Genomic DNA, 21,717 nt, shown 5'->3' on the forward strand with positions numbered 1-21,717 from the left:
TCTCTCACAGACTCAGGACAGACGGTGGCCCAGCCTGTCCGCCCATCTGGCTTCAGGTCTGGCTGAGGGCACAGCAGAGATGGCCCCCTGGGAGGCCCCTTGGGGCTCAGAACAGTCTAGCGGGGGCATGAGATGGCCCAGTTCAGCCCACCCACGGTCCACATGGGCCCATCCATCAATCAATATTGAGTACCACCTACTGTGTGCAGCGTCAGGGCCCTCTCCAACCTCACCATCCTGGTCCTGACATCCAGGTGGATGGAGGCTCCCAATATATCAGGTTTGAAACCATTCAGAAGGCCCGATGGTCCTTGGAGGCCAGGGTCCCCCCACCCTCCCCCTCTTCTCCAGGCCCTTCCTAATCTCTGCTCTTTGTCCATCAGAGAGCTCTGGTTGAGCTGGGGTGGGGACTGGAGGCTAGGAGGAGTCCCAGGCTTGTGGCCTATGTTACCTAACGCCAGGAGTCACCCCTACCCTCAGCCTGGCTACAGCCCCAAAAGCAGAGCCTCAGGTGTTTTCCCAGATGCGGGGACCCAGGGGTGAGGGGACGGCTGGGGCCTGAGCCCAAGAGGCAGAGAGAGGAGGCAGCCTAATGGGGATCACATGCGACCATCTGGTGAGAAAGGGTGACAGACCCTGGGTTCCCCTGTGACTCTGGGTAACCCCCCACTTTAAAGTCCACCTGCCTTTTGGGAGATCCCACTTCTCACTGTTTGAAAGTGGGATCCACAGCATCCTTGGGTGGTTCTTCCTCTTGGCCTCATCCTGCCCAGTTTGGCCTCAGTTTCCCCATATGCAGGAGGTGGTGGGGAGGCAGGGAGGCCACCGTGGAACCCGGAGACTCCTGGCCTGACCGCTCTTTGCCCCTCCCCCCCCCCCCAGATTCCTAAGGGTCCTTGTGGAGGGGCTCAAGTGACAAGGCAAGGAAGGGCTCTTGTGGCCTTTTATTGTGGAAAGTCTCAAACCTACAGAAAGGAGGGAGGCTGTCGCGGGGGCGGGTGGGGGGGCGGCCCCACTTCTCTGAGCCCCAGCGTCAGTGGTTCCCGCCCAGCTCTGCCCTCTGGAGAGAGGAGAACCGAAGTGCCAGGAGAAGGCCCCTCGCCAAGGTCGCGCGCGGAGGACCCAGCTCCGCGGCTGGGCTCGGTGACCTTGGGCGCGTCCTTCCGTTTCGCGGGCCTCAGTTTCCCCTTCTGGGACTCAGCTTGATCGGGTCTCCGAGATCTTGAGCCGCGTGACCTTGGGCTGTCCCCGACCCAGCGGCCTCAGTTTCCCGGGCGCAGGACCGGGGCGGGGCGCGCCGGGAGTGGGCGCGGGCAGAGGAGGGGCTCCCACCCCCGCCCCTCCCCCGCGACCGCGGCTCCGCCCCCCGCGGCTCCGCCCCGCCCTACCCCCACCTTCCCCCCCTCCCTCGGGCTCCGGCCGGCGGCGGCGGCGGCGGCTCCGCTCCGCACTGCCCGGCGCCGCCTCGCCATGGACGCGCGCGGGGGCGGCGGGCGGCCCGGGGAGAGCCCGGGCGCGACCCCCGCGCAGGGGCCGTCGCCGCCGCCGCCGCCGCCGCCGCCCGCGGGCCCCCAGCAGCAGCAACCGCCGCCGCCGCCACCCGCGCCCCCTCCGGGCCCCGGACCGGCGCCCCCTCAGCAGGCGCCCCAGACCGAGGCGGCGCCCCCGGAGGCAGCAGACGAGGGCGGCCCGCGGGCCCGGCTCCGCAGCCGAAACAGCTCTTGCGGCCGCCCCGGCACCCCGGGCGCCGCGAGCACGGCCAAGGGCAGCCCGAACGGCGAGTGCGGGCGCGGCGAGCCGCAGTGCAGCCCCGCGGGGTCCGAGGGCCCGGCGCGGGGTCCCAAGGTGTCGTTCTCATGCCGCGGGGCAGCCCCGGGGCCCGGGCCGGGCTCTGGAGCCGGGCCCGGGCCGGCGGACGAGGCGGGCAGCGAGGAGGCGGGCCCGGCGGGGGAGTCGCGCGGCAGCCAGGCCAGCTTCATGCAGCGCCAGTTCGGCGCGCTCCTGCAGCCGGGCGTCAACAAGTTCTCGTTGCGGATGTTCGGCAGTCAGAAGGCCGTGGAGCGCGAGCAGGAGCGCGTCAAGTCAGCGGGGGCCTGGATCATCCACCCTTACAGCGACTTCAGGTACTGTCGCTCGGAGGGCCAGCCGGCCCGCGCAGAGGGGCACGGCGAGCGGAGGCCGTCCTGGGAGCGCTTTGGGAAGGGCGGGGCGGTGCGCCCCACGGGTGACCTCGGGGCCCCCCTCAGTGACCTCGGGCGAGTCCGGGACCCGCCCCAGAAGGACCTGGGCGCCCAAGGCGCCGCCCTTGGAGGGGCGCTGGGAGATGCACGCAGGCTCGTGCCGTGACCCTGGCGCGCCCCCTCCCACGCAACCTGACACTCCCCGCCCTTCGAGTGGGCGCACGTCACGGGCCGCAGGACCAGGGTCTGAGCGCAGAGGGGCGGAGAGGACGAATAGAGGGGAACGTGGGTGCCGGGGAGGCGGAGGAGCGGAAGGAAGGAGGAAGGAAGGGCGCCCGGGAAGGACGCGCCCGGTAGAGGCTGGCGGAGAAAGGGTTAAGCGGACACGCCGGATCCCACGGTCTCCACCTGCGCCCCACGCCGCAGAGAGGCGCGTCCCGGGTCCCTGGGCCTGGGTGTTCCGCGAGGAGTGGGTGCTGAGCGTGCTGATATCCCGCGGCTGTGTCTTCTCAGCCTCATCAGCTCAGGCGGCCGGGTGGCGTGCCCAGGTGTCGGTGGTTGGTTTGTCAATGTGGATTCAGCCGGCTGGTGCGTGGAAAGACTCAGAGCGAGGCCAGAGCAGGGTCATGCCGCGTTTGTTTGCAGTTCCGTTCCTGGGCGTGCGCTGTGTGGCCTGCGAGTGAGAACGATGCCTGTCACTGCAGTCTGTGTGTGTGATCAAGAGCATGTGACTGCGGGGGACGGGGGTCCTGGGGGCGCGGGCCGAGCGCTCTGGGGGGTGTGTCTGCCCGGCAGATCGCGGCTGTATGTTGGGGAGAGATTGTGTTATATGTGTGTGTGTGTGAGAGTGTGTGTCAGTGTGCGAGGTGATGTGTCCATGACGAGTGTGTGAGCTAGGGTGCATACGGTCTGTGTGCCCCCCTCCGCTCGCCTACTGGCTGTAGCTCCCAGGGCGGACGCGGTTTCAGCACCACGGACAGCAGTCCGGAGGCGTGCGGATTCTCTCCCTCCGCGGGTCTCAGGTCTCCCCCTCCTCTGAAGTCAGAGGTCTTTTGCTCCTGGACCCCCAGAGCTGGGAAAGGGGGCTGCGGGACTCTCCCTTTCTCTGGACGGCTGGGGAAACGGAGGCCCAGGGACACAAGTCAGGGGCAGAGGCTGGAGGAAAGTCCATGATTCCAGCTCCTCACCCTTCAGACCCTCCCGGGACGTGAGCGCAGCCTTGACTAGAGGTTTGGGTTCGGGAAGAGGCCAGGGGCAGAGGTCCCAGGGTCACGTCCTGATGGGGCAGTAGGGGTCGGGTGGGGGGGCTCTGGATGGTCCCGACCTACCTGGGGCCTTTGCATCCTTCTGTAGATGGTTCTGGTCTATGAAATGGGGATGGACTTGACTTCCAGGGCTCTCTGGCCCACCTGGTCCCCCTGTGAACTGGGGGCTAACACCAGCTGGCTGGAAAGGGATATGGGGGACATGTGGGCAGCGGGAGGTAGCTGCAGAAAGTAGTCATTCCCCTGTCCCCTCCAGCACGTCTGTTTGCAGCTTCCCCAGGGCAGTGGGTGGCCTGAGCTTCCTCTCAGCTGCAGAAGTGGTGGTGGTGCTGGGAGAAGGAGCTGGATGTCCCCATCCTTCTGCCTGTCCCGCTCAGTCATTCGTGTGTCCCTGGGCAGTAAACTGGGGGTGATCAATGGGGTGAGGGCGAGGGAGGGGGCATGTGTGGCCTGTAGCTGGGACAAGGTAAGCCAGTCAAGGTAAAAACCCTAAGATCCTGCCAAGTTGGAGTGCAGCTACCCCAAATTTACACACCAGGAGAGGGGCACAAAGAGGTAAATTCACTTGCCCAAAGCCACACAGCTAGTCCCAAGCCAGGCAGAGTGGGGATTCATGCCTGGGGAGGCTGGCCTCTGAATCCGCACTTTGAATTGTCAGGCAAGCTGGTCTCTGGCCATGTCCTGTCCAGGCCAAGAAGAAACAAGAGGAAAAAAGGCATCCTGTGTTCATGGGTGTGTGTTAGTTTCAAGAACCATTCATGGAGCAGCAGGGAGGGTCCTTGGGTCTGCTTGTCCACATTTGGCTCTGTCTGTGCTGATGACCTGATGGTGCAGACACTGTCCCCGCTGGCACCCAGGTGAGCCCTGGACACAACTGAGAAGGGAAATGAGGCCAAGAGGAGGCCAAGGCTCCCATACCAGCCCCAGGACCACTTCCTTGAGCAACAACTTTGTTCAGGTTGACCAGGCACCTGTCTGGTGTGGACAACAGGACAATTCACGTTTGATGAGCTGGAACAGCTGCAGCCATGCCTCACTCCAAGGACCACGAGGGCTTCCAGGGAGAGGGAGTGTCTGCAGAGGCCTCAGGGAGGAGGGCTCTTGAGGAAGGTGACCAGACCGAGGCTGGGAGAGAGGAGTACAAAGTCTGGAACAGGCTGCGGAGGGGCTGGGGAAGTCTGCAGTGAGGCCCGCAGCCCCTGTGTATAGCCTGGAGCCCTTACCAGGCTTCCTTGCCTCAGTTTCCCCAAATTCAAGGTGTGCCCCACTTCTCTTGATCCAACTTGTGTATGCACCACCTGTGCACTTGGAAGCAGCCTTTCCCCCCTTGATATGCTTACCTGCCTCTCTCACACACACCCGCACCATGGTTTCCTGGGGCCTGGCATGCAGGGGGGCCCAGGATGATTTGGGGAGCCCGCTGAGGGGCCCATGTGGGTGCCAGGTGAGGCCGTGAGTCAGGTCATGAGCATCCGTGGGGTGGGGGAGGGGAGAAGCATGTTCCAGGGACAAGGAAGCTCTCCCATTCTGGACCATCCACTCCTGCCACTTTCTTCACCTCCTCGGATGGTGGTCAGTTGGGGATCAAGGCAGCTGTGGTTGAGTGGGGGCCTGGGCATGTCTGGGATGGGGGGCCGGTGGCCCTATCTCCCCACAAAGAGTATGGGCGGTGGCTTCCCAGGGCCTTTCATCCTGTTTCCAAGTCTGTAAGCTCCTCTGAGTTCTGACCTGAGTCTCTCCTGCTGCTCAATGTTCCCAAATTTTGTGCCAGCAGAAGGCCTGGTTTTGCAGGGAAAAGAGAAGTGGGTCCCTTTCCTGGCCCTCAGCAGAGTTCAGACAAAGCCAGGTCCTGTGGATGCTGGCCTGTATCTGTGTGACACCCTAGGGGACCCCAAGAGCCTGGGGTGGTAGAGGGCTGGCCTGAAAATTCAACAGGACTAGAGGGCTTCTCCTGCCCCAGATGGCCCTATGGATCAGAGGGAGATGAGGATGCGTCAGCTCATGAGAATAAGCCGTGAATTATCCCGGGGTAGTGGGGGTGGGGTGGGGAGGGGAGGCAAGACAGGAACGGGGCCCAGAGCTTCCCTGGTTGTGAATCCAGTGCTCAGAGTTGGGGGCAGTGGACATACCCATTTCCCAGGTGGAAGAGTTGTGGCCCAGGCCCACCCAGCAGGGAGGAAGGGAGCTCCATTGTCCCTGTAAGGGGTCAGGGGCCCCTCGTCACTCTATGGCGTTCCTGCCTGAAGTTGGAGCTTCTGGTCCTTGAATTCCCTGCTTTAGATTGTCACACACCTATGCTCTGTGTCCACATCCAGGGCCTGGGCATGACCTGGGGGCTCAGGGGGAATGCTGGGAGAGTTTGCTTTATATAAGGTAGCTTCCTCAGCTACTCACTTGCTCAGAAAAGACCCTGCTTCACCTGGGCATGACCTGGGGGCTCAGGGAGAATGTTGGGAGAGTTCACTTTATATAAGGTAGCTTTCTCAGCTACTCACTTGCTCAGGAAAGACCCTGCTTCACTTCCCCCAAACACGGCGAGCACAGGCCACCCCACCTCCTGCCTGAACACCACCCTCCACCCCTTCCTGGCAGAGATGTTTGTCTTTCTCACTTTAAATTCACTCAGCCATGGCTATGGCTGACCCACAACCCCACAGAGCCTGGCTCCCACACCTCTCATCCCTTTTCACCTCCCTTTATGCCCCTGCTCCAGCCCCGGGCCTTCCAGCTGCCCAAAAGGCAAACTCCATGCTGGCTGTTCCCTGGGCCCAGGGTGCAGTGCCCTGTACTTTGCCTAGCAGCCCTCCTCCATCTTCTGCCCACATGCCACTTCCTCCAAGAAGCCCTCCTGATTCATCCTAGCTAAAGCAGCCCCTCTGAAGCATCTCAGTCATTTTTCTGTGTGGAACGTCCAGCTCCCCACCTGGGCTGGGGCCCTGAGGGAGTGCCAGGTTTGTCTGGTCACCACGTGTCCCCCTGGCCTGGCACCCAGTTGACCCCACAGTATGCCCTGTCTTGGGATCAACCAGGAATCCTCCCCCGGGGAGTCTCCCTTTCCAGATCACTGACACCCGCCTGGGATCTGTAACTCATGTCCAAGGGCTCAGGCTCTAATCCTCCACCCCCCACCCCCACCCCCAGGCTCATCCTTAGTTGCAGACCTGCAGCCCCTAATCCCCTGGGATTTGCCTGATCTGATCCATAATTCCTAGACTGCCTCCTGCCCAGTTCTTGGTTCTCCAACCTGGAATGGAGGGAGCTGCTACCCTTGTTCACCGTGTCCCTGGCCAGCAGCTTTAGGCTACTGGGACGCCCCTGCCGGCCCCTCGCCTGGTCCTGCCTGCCTGGTACTGGAAGCACAGGCTGCTTGTCCAGTTTCCGGAGTTGAAGGGAGGGGCCTGGAGCACTGGAGATAGGGTGATCACGTGGTCCCCAGCTCTGGTTCTGAGGTCTGACTGCCTGGCTTCTGTCACTTAACCGTTTCCAGCCTCGGTTTCTCCATCTGCACAGAGAAAGGCCGGGCAGCTGCTGGAGCAGGTGCTGGGCTCCCAGTGGGCCCCACTGACATCAGAACCATGTGGCTGTGGCACCTGGGAGAGGGTTCTGAGTGTTCCTGTTCACAGAGTGCTGAGGTCATTGTGCTGAGCCCCCCACTTCCTGCCCGGGAGCCCTGGCCTCGCTGTCTTTCAGGGCCCAGTTCCTATCTGGGCACAGGTGGGGAACCAGGGTCTGAGTGTTTTCTCACGGGGTCTGTTTGTTCGGGAGGACTTCTCAATACAGGGTTTAATTACCATCCCCAAAGACCCTGGGTAATTGAGGTAGCTGTGACCCCGGACCCTGAAGCCCTGACTTTGTCCTGGGAGTTCTTGGGGTCCTGGGGGGGGATTCTCTGGGTCCCAAGGGTCCCTGGATCCCAGGGAATCTCTGGGTCCTGGGGGATGTCTCTGAGTCCTGGGGATACTGGGAGGTATCTGGGGCCTAGGGGAGGTCTCTGAGTCTTGGGGAGTCTCTGGGTCCCAGGGGGTCCATGAGTTCTAGGGGGGACATCTCTGGGTCATGGGAGGGCATCTCTGGGTCTTTGGAGGTCTCTGAGATGGCCTACTGTTGGAGGGGCTGCCAGGATTGGGCAGATAAGGCATGGAGGCTTGGAGGAGAGTGATCAGCTCTGGGGCTGCACAGCCCAAGGGGGCAGGCAGGCCCAGGAGAGGTGGGGGTGCAGGGGAGGCGGGCCTGGAACCTTTTACCCCAGGCCTCAGTCCTCTCCTCCTGCCCACCTCCAGGAGGACCACGTTGGCTGGAGGGGACGAGGCTGAGACCCTGGGCAGCCAGGGATAGTTCCCAGTGACCAAGGGGCATTGGCCAGGGCTCGGGCCTGCAGGTGGAGTTCCTGGCAGTGCGGGCAGTGGACAGGACAGGCCCAGGGGTGGCAGGCTGGCTCTCAGGTCTCTGGCCCCGCATCCCAAGGCTGTGCCACCTCTCTGGTCTGTCAGTGGGAAGTGTGGTGTCTGCCCACACCTGCCCCCCTACCCACACCCTGACCACAGAACAAAAGGAGAGAATGTCTGTGATGTGTCACCTAGGGAGGGGAAGCACTTCTGCTTCTGGCCATATAGACTTTCTGCCCCACCCTGGTGATTTCCAGGCCCCCCAATTTAGACTGTTTCTAACCCCCTCTCATGGGTTTCTGGGCTCTCTGGAGGTTTCTTCTCCACTGGCCTTCAGTTACTCTTTCCTGCTTGCTTTGTCCTCAGGCATAAGCCCTTCAACCCCAAAACTGGGGCTCGGGGAAAAGCTCTCTATCCAAAAAGCGGGGTTTTAGCTTTGCTGTGGATACGCTGGGGGTGGAGGTGGGGAGCAGGCAGGTGAGGCCCCTCAGTCAGGTTGGGGCTGGGGTCCTGGGGGTCTCAAGGCTGAGTAGATGATGCAGATCAGAGGTCTGAGCCCTACATATGGTCTAGATTCATGTAAAGAATGCCTTGAACTGGGAGCAGTCCTTTGTTCTGCCCTTATCACTCACCCCAGATCATGTCAACACTTTCATCTCTAAAGGTCTCCATCCATCTCCACCCCAAGGTGGGTTTCCCAGCTGGAGTCCCCATGGCCACTGGGAGAAGCCCTCAGCATGTGTGGGTGGACAGGGCCAGGTGACCCTCAAAGCCTGCCTTTCCCTGGGCTCCTCCCAGACAGATAGAAGAGACTGAGGTTCCCAGGGGCTGGAGGGACTTGCCAAGGTCACACTTGCCAGTGGGCAGGAGCCCAGACCTGGCTGTTGTCACCACCGTCTTGGACTTTGGGTCCTTTCCAGGCTTGGCTCTTGCAGACCAGGCTGCTGTGAACATCTTGTTACAAATCACTTTTTAATTTTTTTCTCTTCCTCTTGGATGACTTCCTTGGGATCAGTTCCCCGAAGTGGAAGGCCTGGGTTACTGGGCAGGTGAGGTGCTATAGCTCTTCCCTAACAGGGCTGCTCCCAAGAGAGCTGACCCACAGCATTTCCCAAATCAGGGTGCTCACTGTAGTCAGGTCAGCACTGCTGTTTCCAGCTTTCTGTTAGTTTGTGCTAATTTGGGAGTCCCTCCAGCCCCTAGGAACCTCAGTCTCTTCTTCTGTCCATCTGGGGGAGGCCCAGGAAGTGGCAGGCTTTGAGGGTCCCCCAGCCCTGTCCTGCCTGCATACGCTAGAACCTTCTCCAAGAGGACGTGGGGACTCTGGCCATGAAGAGGAGGGCGCCTGGCCTACCAGATGGCCCAGGATACCTACCTCAGTGTGGGCGTCTCTTCCTGCACTGTGAGAGGCAAAATCAAACAAAGGACTCTGTTCGGAATTTTAGACCATCCTTTGTCTGAATCTTAACAGGGAGTGTGGCCTCAGACCCCGATCTGGGGCATCCTTTCATCGCTAAGACCCTGGTCCTCGGTGTTCTCTTTGTATACATGTGCTAACATAAATACAACATAGCATTTGGCCTTTAACCATTTAAAAGCGTACAGTCAAGTGACATTATGTACATTCACAATGTTGTGCAAGCACCACCTTTCATCCTTGCCAGAACGTTTTCATGTTCCCAAACAGAAACTCCCCAGCCTCTGACAACCAGGAACCCACTCTCTGTGTCTGTGTATCTGCCTGTTCTGGACTTTTCCCATCAGTGGAGTCACACCCGACGTGTCCTCCTGTGTCTGCTTCTCTCACTGAGCACTGTGTTCTCAGGGTCCATCCACGTGGTAGCGAGTATCAGGGCTTCTTCCCTTTTTGTGGCTGAGTGATGCTCCCATGTGTGGAGGGAACACATTATGTTTATATGTTCATCCACTGATGGATGCGTGGATTGTTTCCAATTCTGGCCAATGTAAGTCGTGCCATGGTGGACAGTGGTGTACAAGAGTCTGTTTGAATACCTGTTTTCCATCCTTGGGTGTAGGTCCAGGACCCATGTGGAATTGCCAGGTCACATGGTAACTTTAACTTTCTGCAGCACCAGACAGTTTTGCCTCGTGTAGTTTTAATTCCTGTTTGTTGCAGGGCTGGGCATCTTTCCATGTGGCCTTTGCTGTGTCCATCTGTCCTCACAGGTAAATGTTGAACTCAGGACACGGTGCCCGGCTGTTGATAGATTTATTCCTCAAATGACAGGCTGTTTCACGAGAGCATAGCATTCCCAGGTGAAATTCTGGAATTGTGGAATTCTCAGGCACACGTTATCAGTCCTGGGTGTGTGTGTCTGGCAGTGGAAGCAACTAGTCATCCCATTTTCAGGCATATTTATCACATGAAACATCCAAGCCTGGCCAAGTCGGTTCACTCAGGTTCCTCTGTCGCCTATCCCTATGCTCTGCCTGCCAGGCCTTCCTCTTCCTTTCTCCCTGCCCCTGGGGCACCCCAGCCTCTTCCCTGTCTCCAGCGACCCCCTACCCCCTGCACCCTGAGTGCTTTCAGAAATGGAGGGATAGCCAGTGACCCCTGCTCAACCTTCCAGTGCCCTACAGGAAAACTCAGCGGGGGTGGGGGGCCCGCACTCTGTCTGGCACCCATCCCATACCTGCAGCCACGGCCCAACCACCCAACACTCCTGGAGCCAATCCCCACCCCACCCCTCCAGTTTCTTCCTTGTCTCCTCTCTCCCTGCTCAGCCTTACTTCCTTTGGCATGCCAACCTTATGCCAGGCACATTGGACCTTTTTAGTCCCGGGAAACATTTAGTCAATTTTTGAGTGGCTATTCTAGGTCTCTGACTTCTTCAAAGAAAGACGGTCAGGCTGGGCCTGTGAGAGGAACCAGGCTGGAGGAGTCCAGGCAGCAGTAGAGTGCAATCTGGGATGCAGGAGGGCTTCCTGGAGGCAAGGTCCACACTAGCCCTGCGTGCTAAGTCACTCCAGTTGTTTTTCCGACTCTTTGTGACCCCATGGACTATAACCCTCCAGGCTCCTTGATCCATGGGATTCTCCAGGCAAGAATACTGCCCTCCTCCAGGGGATCTTCCCAGTCCAGGGATCTAACCTGTGTCTCTTACATCCCCTGCATTGGCAGGAAGGTTCTTTACCACTAGCGCCATCTGGGAAACCCTCACCAACTATGACCCGGGGTGGGGGCAAATTGTCAGCTTTGCCCGAGTATGCAAGTTATGGCCTGGCCCTCAATGGTACCTGCATGCACAGTGGGCCAGGCAGAAGCACTCAGAGGAGGGCCCCACACAAAGGTGGAGTCGTGACCCACTGCGCCTCGCCCCCAGGTTCTACTGGGACTTTACCATGCTGCTCTTCATGGTGGGAAACCTCATCATCATCCCTGTGGGCATCACCTTCTTCAAGGACGAGACCACGGCCCCGTGGATTGTGTTCAACGTTGTCTCGGACACATTCTTCCTCATGGACCTGGTGCTGAACTTCCGCACGGGCATCGTGATCGAGGACAACACGGAGATCATCCTGGACCCCGAGAAGATCAAGAAGAAGTACCTGCGGACATGGTTCGTGGTGGACTTCGTATCCTCCATCCCCGTGGACTACATCTTCCTCATCGTGGAGAAAGGCATCGACTCTGAGGTCTACAAGACGGCCCGCGCCCTGCGCATCGTGCGCTTCACCAAGATCCTCAGCCTGTTGCGCCTGCTCCGCTTGTCGCGCCTCATCCGCTACATCCATCAGTGGGAGGAGGTGAGCGGCTACGCATGGGCGCAGGGGCGCAGCCATGGGCGTGAGCGGGGGTTGTGGGGCTGGGGCACAGAGGCCAGGGTGGGGTCAGTGGGGTCGTAATGGGCTGGAACTGGGCTGGGATGTAGGGGCAGGGTCGTGATGGGCGAGGGTGTGCTGATGGGTGAGGATGCTGTTATGGTGATGGGACCAGGCGATGACTACAGGTGGCACCAGGAACAAAAAGGCCGGGCCATGATGGGAGACCCTTGGCAGGGGGTGCTGCAGGGTCCAGGGGCGTACTACAATAAGACAGGCGGGATTAGACACACAAGAGTATCGGTGTCACTGAGTACACTGCGCGGAATTACAGGAGCTGCATAGAGGGTCCTTGGAAACTTAGGGGTGGAACCTGGGTGAGCTAGGGGCGTGGTCACAGGAGCCCCTACCTGCTGGGGAGTGGGGTCACAGGAAGCACTGCATGAATCCTTGACACATCTGCAGCCCTTCCTTCGTTCTGCCCTGTGAGAGGCAGAGTCCACAGCCCTGTTGGCAATGGGGAAACTGAGGCCCCAAGGAGTGAAATCATGACCCTCTCCCCCAAGTTCAGACCCACTTCTGGACTCCGTGTGACCTGACTTCTGCAGCCCATGGCCACCACACAGGCTCAGTCACCAGCACTTTCCAGGATGGTGACAGGCTGCCATCAGGGGAGCGGGTGGGGACTGGGTCACTGGAAGAAGCAGTGGTCCTCAGAGAGGACAGTGGATGGCCGGCCAGGCAGAGATTTGGTGCCTGGGCGGCAGGCTGGTAAGGGGCCATGTTCTCTAGTCTAGGGCACTTCACTACCTTGAAAGGCCTACGGGGAGTGGGGGCTACGAGGAAGTAAGGGCTGCCCCTCACGGGGGACTGCGTCTTCCCACTGCTGGGACACAAGTAACCATGGGTCTGCCGGACGCTCACATGAGCTGCCCTGCCCTGCCCACAGATCTTCCACATGACCTACGACCTGGCGAGTGCGGTCATGCGCATCTGCAACCTCATCAGCATGATGCTGCTCCTCTGCCACTGGGATGGCTGCCTGCAGTTCCTGGTGCCCATGCTTCAGGACTTCCCACGCAACTGCTGGGTCTCCATCAACGGCATGGTGGTGAGCCCCGCGCCCGTGTCCCTCTTGCGTGCCTGGAGCACAGGGCGCCTGAAAACCCCTCTGGTGCTGAGCACTCCTCTGGGCTGCTGTCCCAGTTGGAGCCTTGCAGATCCAGAACTATGGAGATCCGTTGCCGTTTGAGGGCAGTAGAGCTGCTTTTGTCCCCCTCTCCCCTTTAGAAATCACATCATCTGCTTACTATTCTGTGATCCATTCCACTCTTTTATTTGCACGCATGTATGTGCATGCTATTGCTTAGTCATGTCTCTTTTCGACCCCCTGGAGTGCAGCCCACCAGGCTCTTCTGTCCATGGGATTCTCCAGGCAAGAATACTGGAATGGGTTGCCATTTCCTCAAGGGCATTTTCCAAACCCAAGCATCGAACCCGCATCTCCTGCATTGGCAGGCGGACTCTTTCCCACTGAACCACCTGGGAAGCCCATTTTATTTGCACCCATGTGTTTAAATGACAATTTTATCATAGTCCTCAGATGGGAAAGTAGCATCAACGGTCTTGAGAAGTAATAAATTGGGAGATTCAGGAGCACCTATTGCTTTCTGGCTGAGACTGTTAACAAGCCTTTCTCCTGCTGGGGTGCATTTGGGGCACAGGGCAGGTGGGCATTGATGGGCGGGAGCACTGGAGGGAAAACCCTTGGGCGCCCGGCCTAGCGCCTGGCACAGCTGCCTGGCTGAGGCAGCTCATTGTCTGGCCGGACACCCAGGCATGTGGTCCTGTTTCCTGAACAGGGCCCACTGCCCCTCCCCTAGCTGGTTCAACTGAGGACTGGTCGGGGGTGGTGGGTTTCTTCCTGATCCTGTCTGATGCTTCTTCCACCCCGCCCCTCTGATCAGGATTTCAGTGTCCCCAGCTCGCTGTCCCCAGGACTTCCCCATTCTTTGGCCTCAAAGACACTCACCAGAGGTTGTGAAGTAGTGAGGGCTCTTGAACACCCAGGGCTGGACTCTAGCTGTTTGGAGCCTGTTTCCCCAGGAATGAAGTGGGGAGGTGGCTTCACGCTGGCCCTCTGCTGAGCTGCTGTAACATGTGTGCACATCACGTCGGCTGCCTAAATCTAGTTTCTCTTGGTTGACTCTGGACACAGGGAGCCGGATGCCTGGGGAAGGGTGGGCAGGCAGGGCCCTGGGGCGGGGCGGGTCAAGGGGCTCCCTGGGGACAGGGAGCCCCTGCCCACCACCCACCCTTGGACTTGCAGAACCACTCATGGAGCGAGCTCTACTCCTTCGCGCTGTTCAAGGCCATGAGCCACATGCTGTGCATCGGGTACGGGCGGCAGGCGCCAGAGAGCATGACGGACATCTGGCTGACCATGCTGAGCATGATCGTGGGTGCCACCTGCTACGCCATGTTCATTGGCCACGCCACCGCCCTCATCCAGTCGCTGGACTCCTCGAGGCGCCAGTACCAGGAGAAGGTCTGAGGGGGGAGGAACCCCCGAGGGTCTGGGGTCCACCCCACATCCCTCCAGCTCCATGTGTTGTGCTCAGGATGGAGGCCAGAGGGGTAGAGGGGATGGGGACCTCAGAAGGGCCTGTGACTGTGATCAGGACTGGACCACCCCCCCCTCAGTGGGGGGAGCAGCTCACAGAAGGACAGTGAGAAAGCTCAGAACTCTGAGGAAGAAGTCTAGAGGGGACATAGGGGCTGATGAAGGGAAAAGGAGGGAGAAGAGGTCTAAAAAGGACAGGGCCAGGAGACCCCTTGGTGAGGGGTGTCTCTGGGCTGTCCCAGGAAGGGTGGAGGTGCTGGGGTTGCTCAAGGACACAAGGGAGGCCTCTGGGAAGCAAGGATGTCCTAGGACTTGGCCTCCCTGGGGCCAGTCCAATGTGGCCCCATAGGCCAGCCCTTCCTGGAGGTCAGCTTCAGTCTTCTGCCTCAGTTTCCCCTCCCTCAGGCCAAGGGTGGCCCAGTTCCCCAAACCCTGCCCCACTGTCCCTGTACTACTACCCCAGGGCTAGCCTTGGCCCAGTAGCTGCCTCACCCCCAGCAATGCCCAGCAGTCAGGTCGGCCGGGTCAGCTGGGCCTGGTGCCAGGCGCCCCGGCTGTCCGGAAGCCACCAGCCTCCCACCCAAACACGAGCTGGTGCCGCCACCCGCCTGCCGTCACGGGTTCCGCTGAGCTCAGGACAGCTGTGGCTGGGCGGGGCTAGGGCGGAAGCGGGGCCAGAGCTCCCCTGGGGGTGCCACCCTGGGGACAGTAGGGCCTGGCACCCCTAACTGGTGCCCTTGCCCCCAGCCCTGTTCAGGAGGGGCTGGGCTGGCAATTTCTAAAAAGATCATCGAGGAGGGGGCCACCAAAGGGTCGGGGGTGGTGGCAGGGGTTGCCAGAAGATATTCAGGACATAGGAGTTAACTTTTACTGCCAGGGTTAAACTTACCAGGGGCATTTTAGTTGTTCATCTGAAATTCCGATTCCCTGAGTGTCCCATATTGTCGTGGTCATAAGCCGAGGCCCGCTCAGGCTGGGGCTCTGGAGCGGACACTGCTGACCCGGGCCCCCTGTCCCGTTGCAGTACAAGCAGGTGGAGCAGTACATGTCCTTCCACAAGCTGCCAGCCGACTTCCGCCAGAAGATCCACGACTACTACGAGCACCGCTACCAGGGCAAGATGTTCGATGAGGACAGCATCCTGGGCGAGCTCAACGGGCCCCTGAGGGAGGTAGGGCTTCTGAGAGAAGTGAGCTCCTGGCGATCTGTATTTGATCTTTACTTAGTCATTTACATTAAGTTAAACTGGCAAAACTGGATATAGGCAGAAAATACCCATCTCCTGTCCTGTCCCTCCACCGGGTTCCTCCGGCTCTCCATCCGTTTTCTTATGAAACCATGGACATCTGTGGGCCTCCAGGTGTCCGCAGCCCCAGCGCCCCCTCTCTGAGCCCCTCCTCCGCATTGAGGGAGGAGCTCGCAGTGCCCAGAAAGGTGAGGGAGGGGCACAGCCTTCGATCCCTCTGAGGTGTCATGAGGGACGCCCTGGGAGATGGTTCCCAAATGCTCAGTGAGAGGTGTGCCCCAAGGAACTACACTCAGGTGCATTCTCTTCTTTTGCAAGAGTGTCCCTGTGATCAAGGGCTTGTTTATTTGTGCTTCTCTTTCTGTGAATTATCCATAACTTTTGTTTGCTTTCCTTCGGAACTTTTGGCCTTTTTTAGAAAATTTTATTTTTAATTGAAGTATAGTTGATCCTCTGGGAAGATCCCATGGAGGAGGCCACAGCAACTAACTCCAGTATACTTGCCTAGAGAATCCCATGGACAGAGGAGCCTGGTGGGCTACAGTCCATGGGGCCCCAGAGTCAGACACAACTGAAGCAACTTAGCACAGCACATAGTTGATTTATAATGCTGTGTCAGTTTCTGGTGTACAGCAAAGTGACTCATCTATCTATATACACTTTTATAGATTGTTTTCCATTATGGTTTATTACAGGTTGTTAAGAGCTTTCTGTGCTACATAGTAGGACCTTATCTATTTTACATATAGTATCTGCTAATCCCAAACTCTTCAATTACCTACCCCTTTCCCCTCTGGTAACTATTTTGTTTTTGGCCAAACCACGAGGCTGCCAGATGGTTCCTCAACTAAGGAACAACCCAAATCTGGGCCCTTGGCAGAGACAGCATCGAGTCCTAGCCACTGGACCTAAGCCAGGGAATTCCCTAAAAACCTGAAGGACTTTACCTCTTGGTGATTTAAATTTCCACCCCGTAACCATTTGTCTTTTTAAAGATTTTTTTCTGATGTGGACCATTTTTAGTCATCCTTGAATTTATTACACTATTGCTTCTGTTTTACGTTTTGGTTTTCTGGCCACAAGGTGTGTGGGATCTTGGCTCCCTGACCAGGGATTGAATCTGCTGCACCCCCTGCATCAGAAGGTGAAATCTTAACCACTGGACTGCCAGGGAAGTCCCATCCATTTGTCTTTAAACCTTGCTGATTGTGGTTTCTCCCCCATGTGGAGTTTTTATGCTGTATACATCAGGTGCTCTGTGTATGCTTGCTGTGTACAGCAGGTATTCCATGTATGCTTGCTGTATACAGCAGGTGCTCAAACCTGACTGCTGCACACAAGTTTTCAATATCTCCTCTCTGTGTATAGCAGGCATGCAGTACATGCTCGCTCTACAAAGCAGGTACCTACACCTGCCTGCTACACACCTAGGTTTTAGAGAAATTCTGTGTCTTCTTCCAGTATGTGTAGTCTCCTGTTTTGCACGTGGACCCCTGATGCCTTGGGAATCTGTCCTGGAACCTGGTGTGAGGAAGGGTCCAGGCTCTCCTGCTGTGGGACTGCACCCTCAGGCTCTGGGTGAACCGCCCTTGTGCTTGGTCTGTTTCTGGACTTTCCTTTTTTTTTTTTTTTTTTATGTTTCTGGACTTCTCATCTGGCCCACAGGCCTGTCTGCTTCGTGTGCACCAAACCCACACTGTTTGCGTCGCAAGTTTTCAGTGTGTTTTGGTGCTTTGGAGGCTGAGTCCTCTGCTCTTTTTTATTTGGGGTTAAGCTGGGTCTTTGTTGCTACACAGGCTTTTCTCTAGTTGCAGTATGCAGGCTTCTCTTGTTTCGGAGCACAGGCTCTAGGGTGTGTAGGCTCATCATTGCAGTGGCTTGTTTCCTGGACACAGGCTCTAGAGTGTGCAGGCTTCAGAAGTTGCGGCACAAAGGCTCAGTAGCTGCGGTTCCTGGGCTCTAGAGCACAGGCTCAGCAGTTGCGGTGCACTGACTTAGCTGCCCTGTGGCATGTGGGATCTTCCCCGACCAGGGATCCAAGCTGTGGCTCCTGCATTGGCAGGCAGATTCTTTACCAACCGAGTCACCAGGGAACCCCCCTGCTCTTCTTTGTCATGGGTTTCCTTATGTTTCTGCTCGTGTATTCTGAGTGAACAGCCCCGGTTGTTAAGAAGCGAGCCAGGCAGCATTTTCACAGGCTGTGCACTGTGGCTCTACCCAGGGAGAATGGGTGTCTCCCGTGTCAAAGATGGTGAGCAGCGCATGTTCATGGCTCTTCTGTGCCTTTGGGGGGGTTACAGTGCATCTTCATGTAGGATTGGATGTGTCTTGTTAAACTCATGCTGCACCACTTCATGTAGCTCTTTATCTGGGTGGATACGGGGTCTTCTCACGCATTGCATCTTCTTTGGAGTGGCTTTTTTGTACAAAAAGCTGGGTTTTCTCTTTATGGTAAGCATTCCTTCTTATTGAAATGTACCTTAGAGAAAAGTGCGTCTCCTGTCATCAGGGCTCACCTGATGGACATTCTATCAAGTAAAATCCACACGTAACCCCTACCCAGATCAAACATGGAATCTTCCCATCCCCCGAAGCTTCTCCACCAAAGATAAATGGTACCCTGTCTTCTACACCATGCATTCACTTTAAGGCTCTTGGTTTTCATGTTGTTTTTTAAAAATCACTTGCTATTCTGACTAACTTCCCTTGTTATAGTTTTCCATGGACTCTCTTGGTTTTTTCAGGCAGTCCTATTAATAGAAAGAGTAAAGAGATAATTTTACTTTTTCCTTTCCAGTTCTTATAATGCTGGAATGCTTTCCCATGTCTAATAGCATCGACCAGTGTTGCCAACACAGAGTTAAAACAGTAGGGAATCTTTCCTTGATCCTGTTCTTGGCAAAACCTCCAGTGACTGCCTATTAAGACGCTGGTCTTTGGGCTAAAGTGTTCAACTGCTTTCACAGACGGAGAGTTTGAGAGGTACAACCTCCAAAGGGAGGGTAAGATGGGGAAGCCTGACACTGACCCCCTCCCACCCCCACAGGAGATCGTCAACTTCAACTGCCGGAAGCTGGTGGCCTCCATGCCACTGTTCGCCAATGCTGACCCCAACTTCGTCACGGCCATGCTGACCAAGCTCAAGTTTGAGGTCTTCCAGCCAGGCGACTACATCATCCGTGAGGGCACCATCGGCAAGAAGATGTACTTCATCCAACACGGTGTGGTCAGTGTGCTTACTAAGGGCAACAAGGAGATGAAGTTGTCTGATGGCTCCTACTTCGGGGGTGAGTGTTGGTGGGGAGCTGGAGGCCAGGGTGGCGAGCTTAGGGGCACAGGTGCACCAGGAAGGACCCCAGATTGGGTGAGGGGAGCTGGGGCGCTGTGCTGGCTGGAAGGGCCCTGGGGGATGGCCCAGCAGTGAGGCTGCCGCCCCTGGCCACACGCAGAGATCTGCCTGCTGACGCGGGGCCGGCGCACGGCGAGCGTGCGGGCTGACACCTACTGCCGCCTCTACTCGCTGAGTGTGGACAACTTCAATGAGGTGCTGGAGGAGTACCCCATGATGAGGCGGGCCTTTGAGACAGTCGCCATTGACCGCCTGGATCGCATTGGTGAGTGGACACAGCGGTCAGCCTCAGTGGCCGCCCAGCAGGGACAGTCTGGGGGGTGGTGGTGCTGTGGCCTAGCTGACCCTCAGGGCCCCTTCTCCGGTCCTGGCACCAGATTCCCCAACCCATTTTCTCCCTTGACCAAATACAGCCTGAGTTTCCCAAGGAAGAGGAAATTTCTGCTCAGCAGGCAAGTATTTGAGAACCTGCTGTGTGCTAGGAGGTGACAATGTGGCCCCTGAGAAGGATGGGGCAGCCACCCTCAAGCTTGTCATGGAGGAGAGGTGTGGGGGCAGGGAGCTTCCTTGTGATTCCAAGCAGAGACCCAGATGTGTAGGTGTTACCAGTAGAAAGACAGAGAGCATGACCTGGGAGTGGACACAGCATGTGCCAAGGCCCTGAGGTGGGAAAGGGGCCTGGATTACCAGGAGTCAGGGAAGCTGGGAGGAGGGAGGCTTGAGAGGCGTGGGCAGGCACAAGAGCCCTAGCGGGTGGTAGAGGAAGGCATTTGGACTGTAGATCAGAAGCAATAGGGAGCTATGGATGATTCTAGGCAGGGGAGGACCTGATCAGATGTGTATCCTATGAGGCTGTGTATATACAGGAAGACTCTTGGAGCCTGGCCTGTCTCTGTGTTGGGGGGTGTCCTGGGGAACTGGGGAGAGGCAGGGCAGGGGGTAATCTCGGAAATGGCTGAGCACTAGCTGAAGATTAGATGCAAGAGTCAGGGAGGCCCTTGGTACCATGTGTGGGAACAGATACAATGAATGGCTGCAGGACTGAGAGAGGGTGGAAGGGGGAGGGGAGCCAATAGAAAGAGGACTTCCCAGGATACAGAAAAAACACTCAGTATGTTTATAGACAACAAGCACATACAATGTAGCTCTATACAATAGGTGCTTAGCATATGTACTATATACAGTAAGTGCTCAACAGCAGCTTGCTACATATACCATAGACCTTCAGCATGGTGAAGGCAGTGCACAATGCGCGCCACGGGAATTCCTGACCGTGTACAGGCAGGAATTCCACATGCTAGCTACACAGAAAGGTGCCTGCTTCCTGTATACAGTAGGTGCACAATTTCAGCTTCTTATACGCAGCAGATACTGGACATCTGTTCACTCTGGCTGTACAGTCAGGGTCCAATACGTGCTTGCTGTGCACACCAGGCACTGGGACACTGGCCTGCTGGTTGGAGGAGGCGCCCAGGCATGCCTGCTGTGCAGAGGCTGGCACCTCTGATACCAACCCCCACCCCGCCCCCAGGCAAGAAGAACTCGATCCTGCTACACAAGGTGCAGCACGACCTCAACTCTGGCGTGTTTAACAACCAGGAGAACGCCATCATCCAGGAGATTGTCAAGTATGACCGCGAGATGGTGCAGCAGGCTGAGCTGGGCCAGCGTGTCGGCCTCTTCCCGCCACCACCGCCACCTCCACAGGGCACCTCAGCCATCGCCACGCTGCAGCAGGCCGTGGCCATGAGCTTCTGCCCACAAGTCGCACGCCCGCTTGTCGGGCCCCTGGCACTTGGCTCGCCGCGCCTCGTGCGCCGCCTGCCCCCAGGGCCCGCGCCCACTGTCGCCACTGCTGCCGCCTCGCCCGGACCCGCCCCTGCAGCCAGTCCCCCTGGCGCGCCTGCCAGCCCCAGGGCACCGCGGACCTCGCCTTTCGGTGGCACACCCGGCTCCCCTGCCGCGCCTCGCGCTGGGCCTGCGCTACCTGCGCGCCGCCTAAGCCGCGCCTCGCGCCCGCTGTCTGCCTCACAGCCCTCGCTGCCCCATGGCGCACCCGGCCCCGCAGCCACGGCGCGACCGGCCAGCAGCTCCACGCCGCGCCTGGGGCCCGCGCCTGCCGCCCGGATCGCGGCACCCAGCCCGGACCGTAGGGACTCAGCCTCGCCCTCACCGGGCACCACCGGCGGACCCGACCCGCTGGACTCCGCGCGCTCACGCCTTTCGTCCAACTTGTGACCCTCGCGCGCCGCCCCGAAATGGGGCGGGGCCATCACCCAGACCAAAGCCATGCCATTGCGCAGCCCGGGCCGCCTGCCCCAGAAGCCATAGAGGAGATGTAGGTAGTTGTAGTCGGACGGGCGGCCCGGGGAAGGTGGGAACAGCCCCTCGCCGTGCCCCACCCCCCCATCGCCCTGCGCCCACCCACATCGCCCCTGCCCCCAGCAGCCGCGCACGGGCGAGGGGGCTCCCTTCACCTCGGTGCCTCAGTTCCCCCAACTGTGAAGGGGGGACGGGCTGGCCGCGGCCGAGGGGAGAGGGCCAGGGAGGCTGCCCGCGCCCGCCCTCTGACGAGGATCGGTTTTTAAGTGCAATACTTGGCCTGCCGGCTTCCCGCTGCCTCCGTTGCGCTCATGCAATAACCAGACCAGTCCCTGTCCAGGCGCATCCGCGGTGACCTCCCCGGAGCAGGCACACCCTTCTCCCTCCAGCGCCCCGGCGTGGGGGTGAGGCCGGGGGTCCCCGCCGTCGTGATGAATGTACTGACGAGCTGAGGCAGCAGCGCCCACCACACCCCCCACGCCCCACTAACCCCCACACCCCCATTCCGCGCAATAAACGACAGCATTGGCGCCCAGCCTGCCGAGTCTGACTGCTCCATGAGGA

General features: G+C 58.6%; 1 protein-coding gene and 1 long non-coding RNA gene across 2 annotated transcripts; one reads left to right on the forward strand and one right to left on the reverse strand.

The window, feature by feature from the left end:
* Positions 1 to 1,470: 1,470 nt before the first annotated feature.
* On the forward strand, positions 1,471 to 21,688 carry HCN2 (hyperpolarization activated cyclic nucleotide gated potassium and sodium channel 2). The gene is made up of 8 exons (XM_069591887.1): positions 1,471 to 2,123; positions 11,175 to 11,598; positions 12,563 to 12,724; positions 13,943 to 14,161; positions 15,261 to 15,407; positions 18,529 to 18,769; positions 18,932 to 19,096; positions 20,363 to 21,688. The coding sequence occupies exons 1-8, from the start codon at positions 1,471 to 1,473 to the stop codon at positions 21,067 to 21,069; spliced, it is 2,718 nt and encodes a 905-aa protein (XP_069447988.1). The 3' UTR covers positions 21,070 to 21,688.
* Positions 10,047 to 14,019, reverse strand: LOC138441244 (uncharacterized). Its single transcript, XR_011257288.1, has 3 exons — positions 13,646 to 14,019; positions 12,024 to 12,120; positions 10,047 to 11,400 (listed from the first exon to the last, which is right to left on the reverse strand). It is a non-coding gene; the product is annotated as an uncharacterized lncRNA (long non-coding RNA).
* Positions 21,689 to 21,717: the final 29 nt, after the last annotated feature.

The sequence above is a fragment of the Ovis canadensis genome, chromosome 5, assembly GCF_042477335.2.
Source record: "Ovis canadensis isolate MfBH-ARS-UI-01 breed Bighorn chromosome 5, ARS-UI_OviCan_v2, whole genome shotgun sequence".
NCBI lineage: Eukaryota > Metazoa > Chordata > Mammalia > Artiodactyla > Bovidae > Ovis > Ovis canadensis.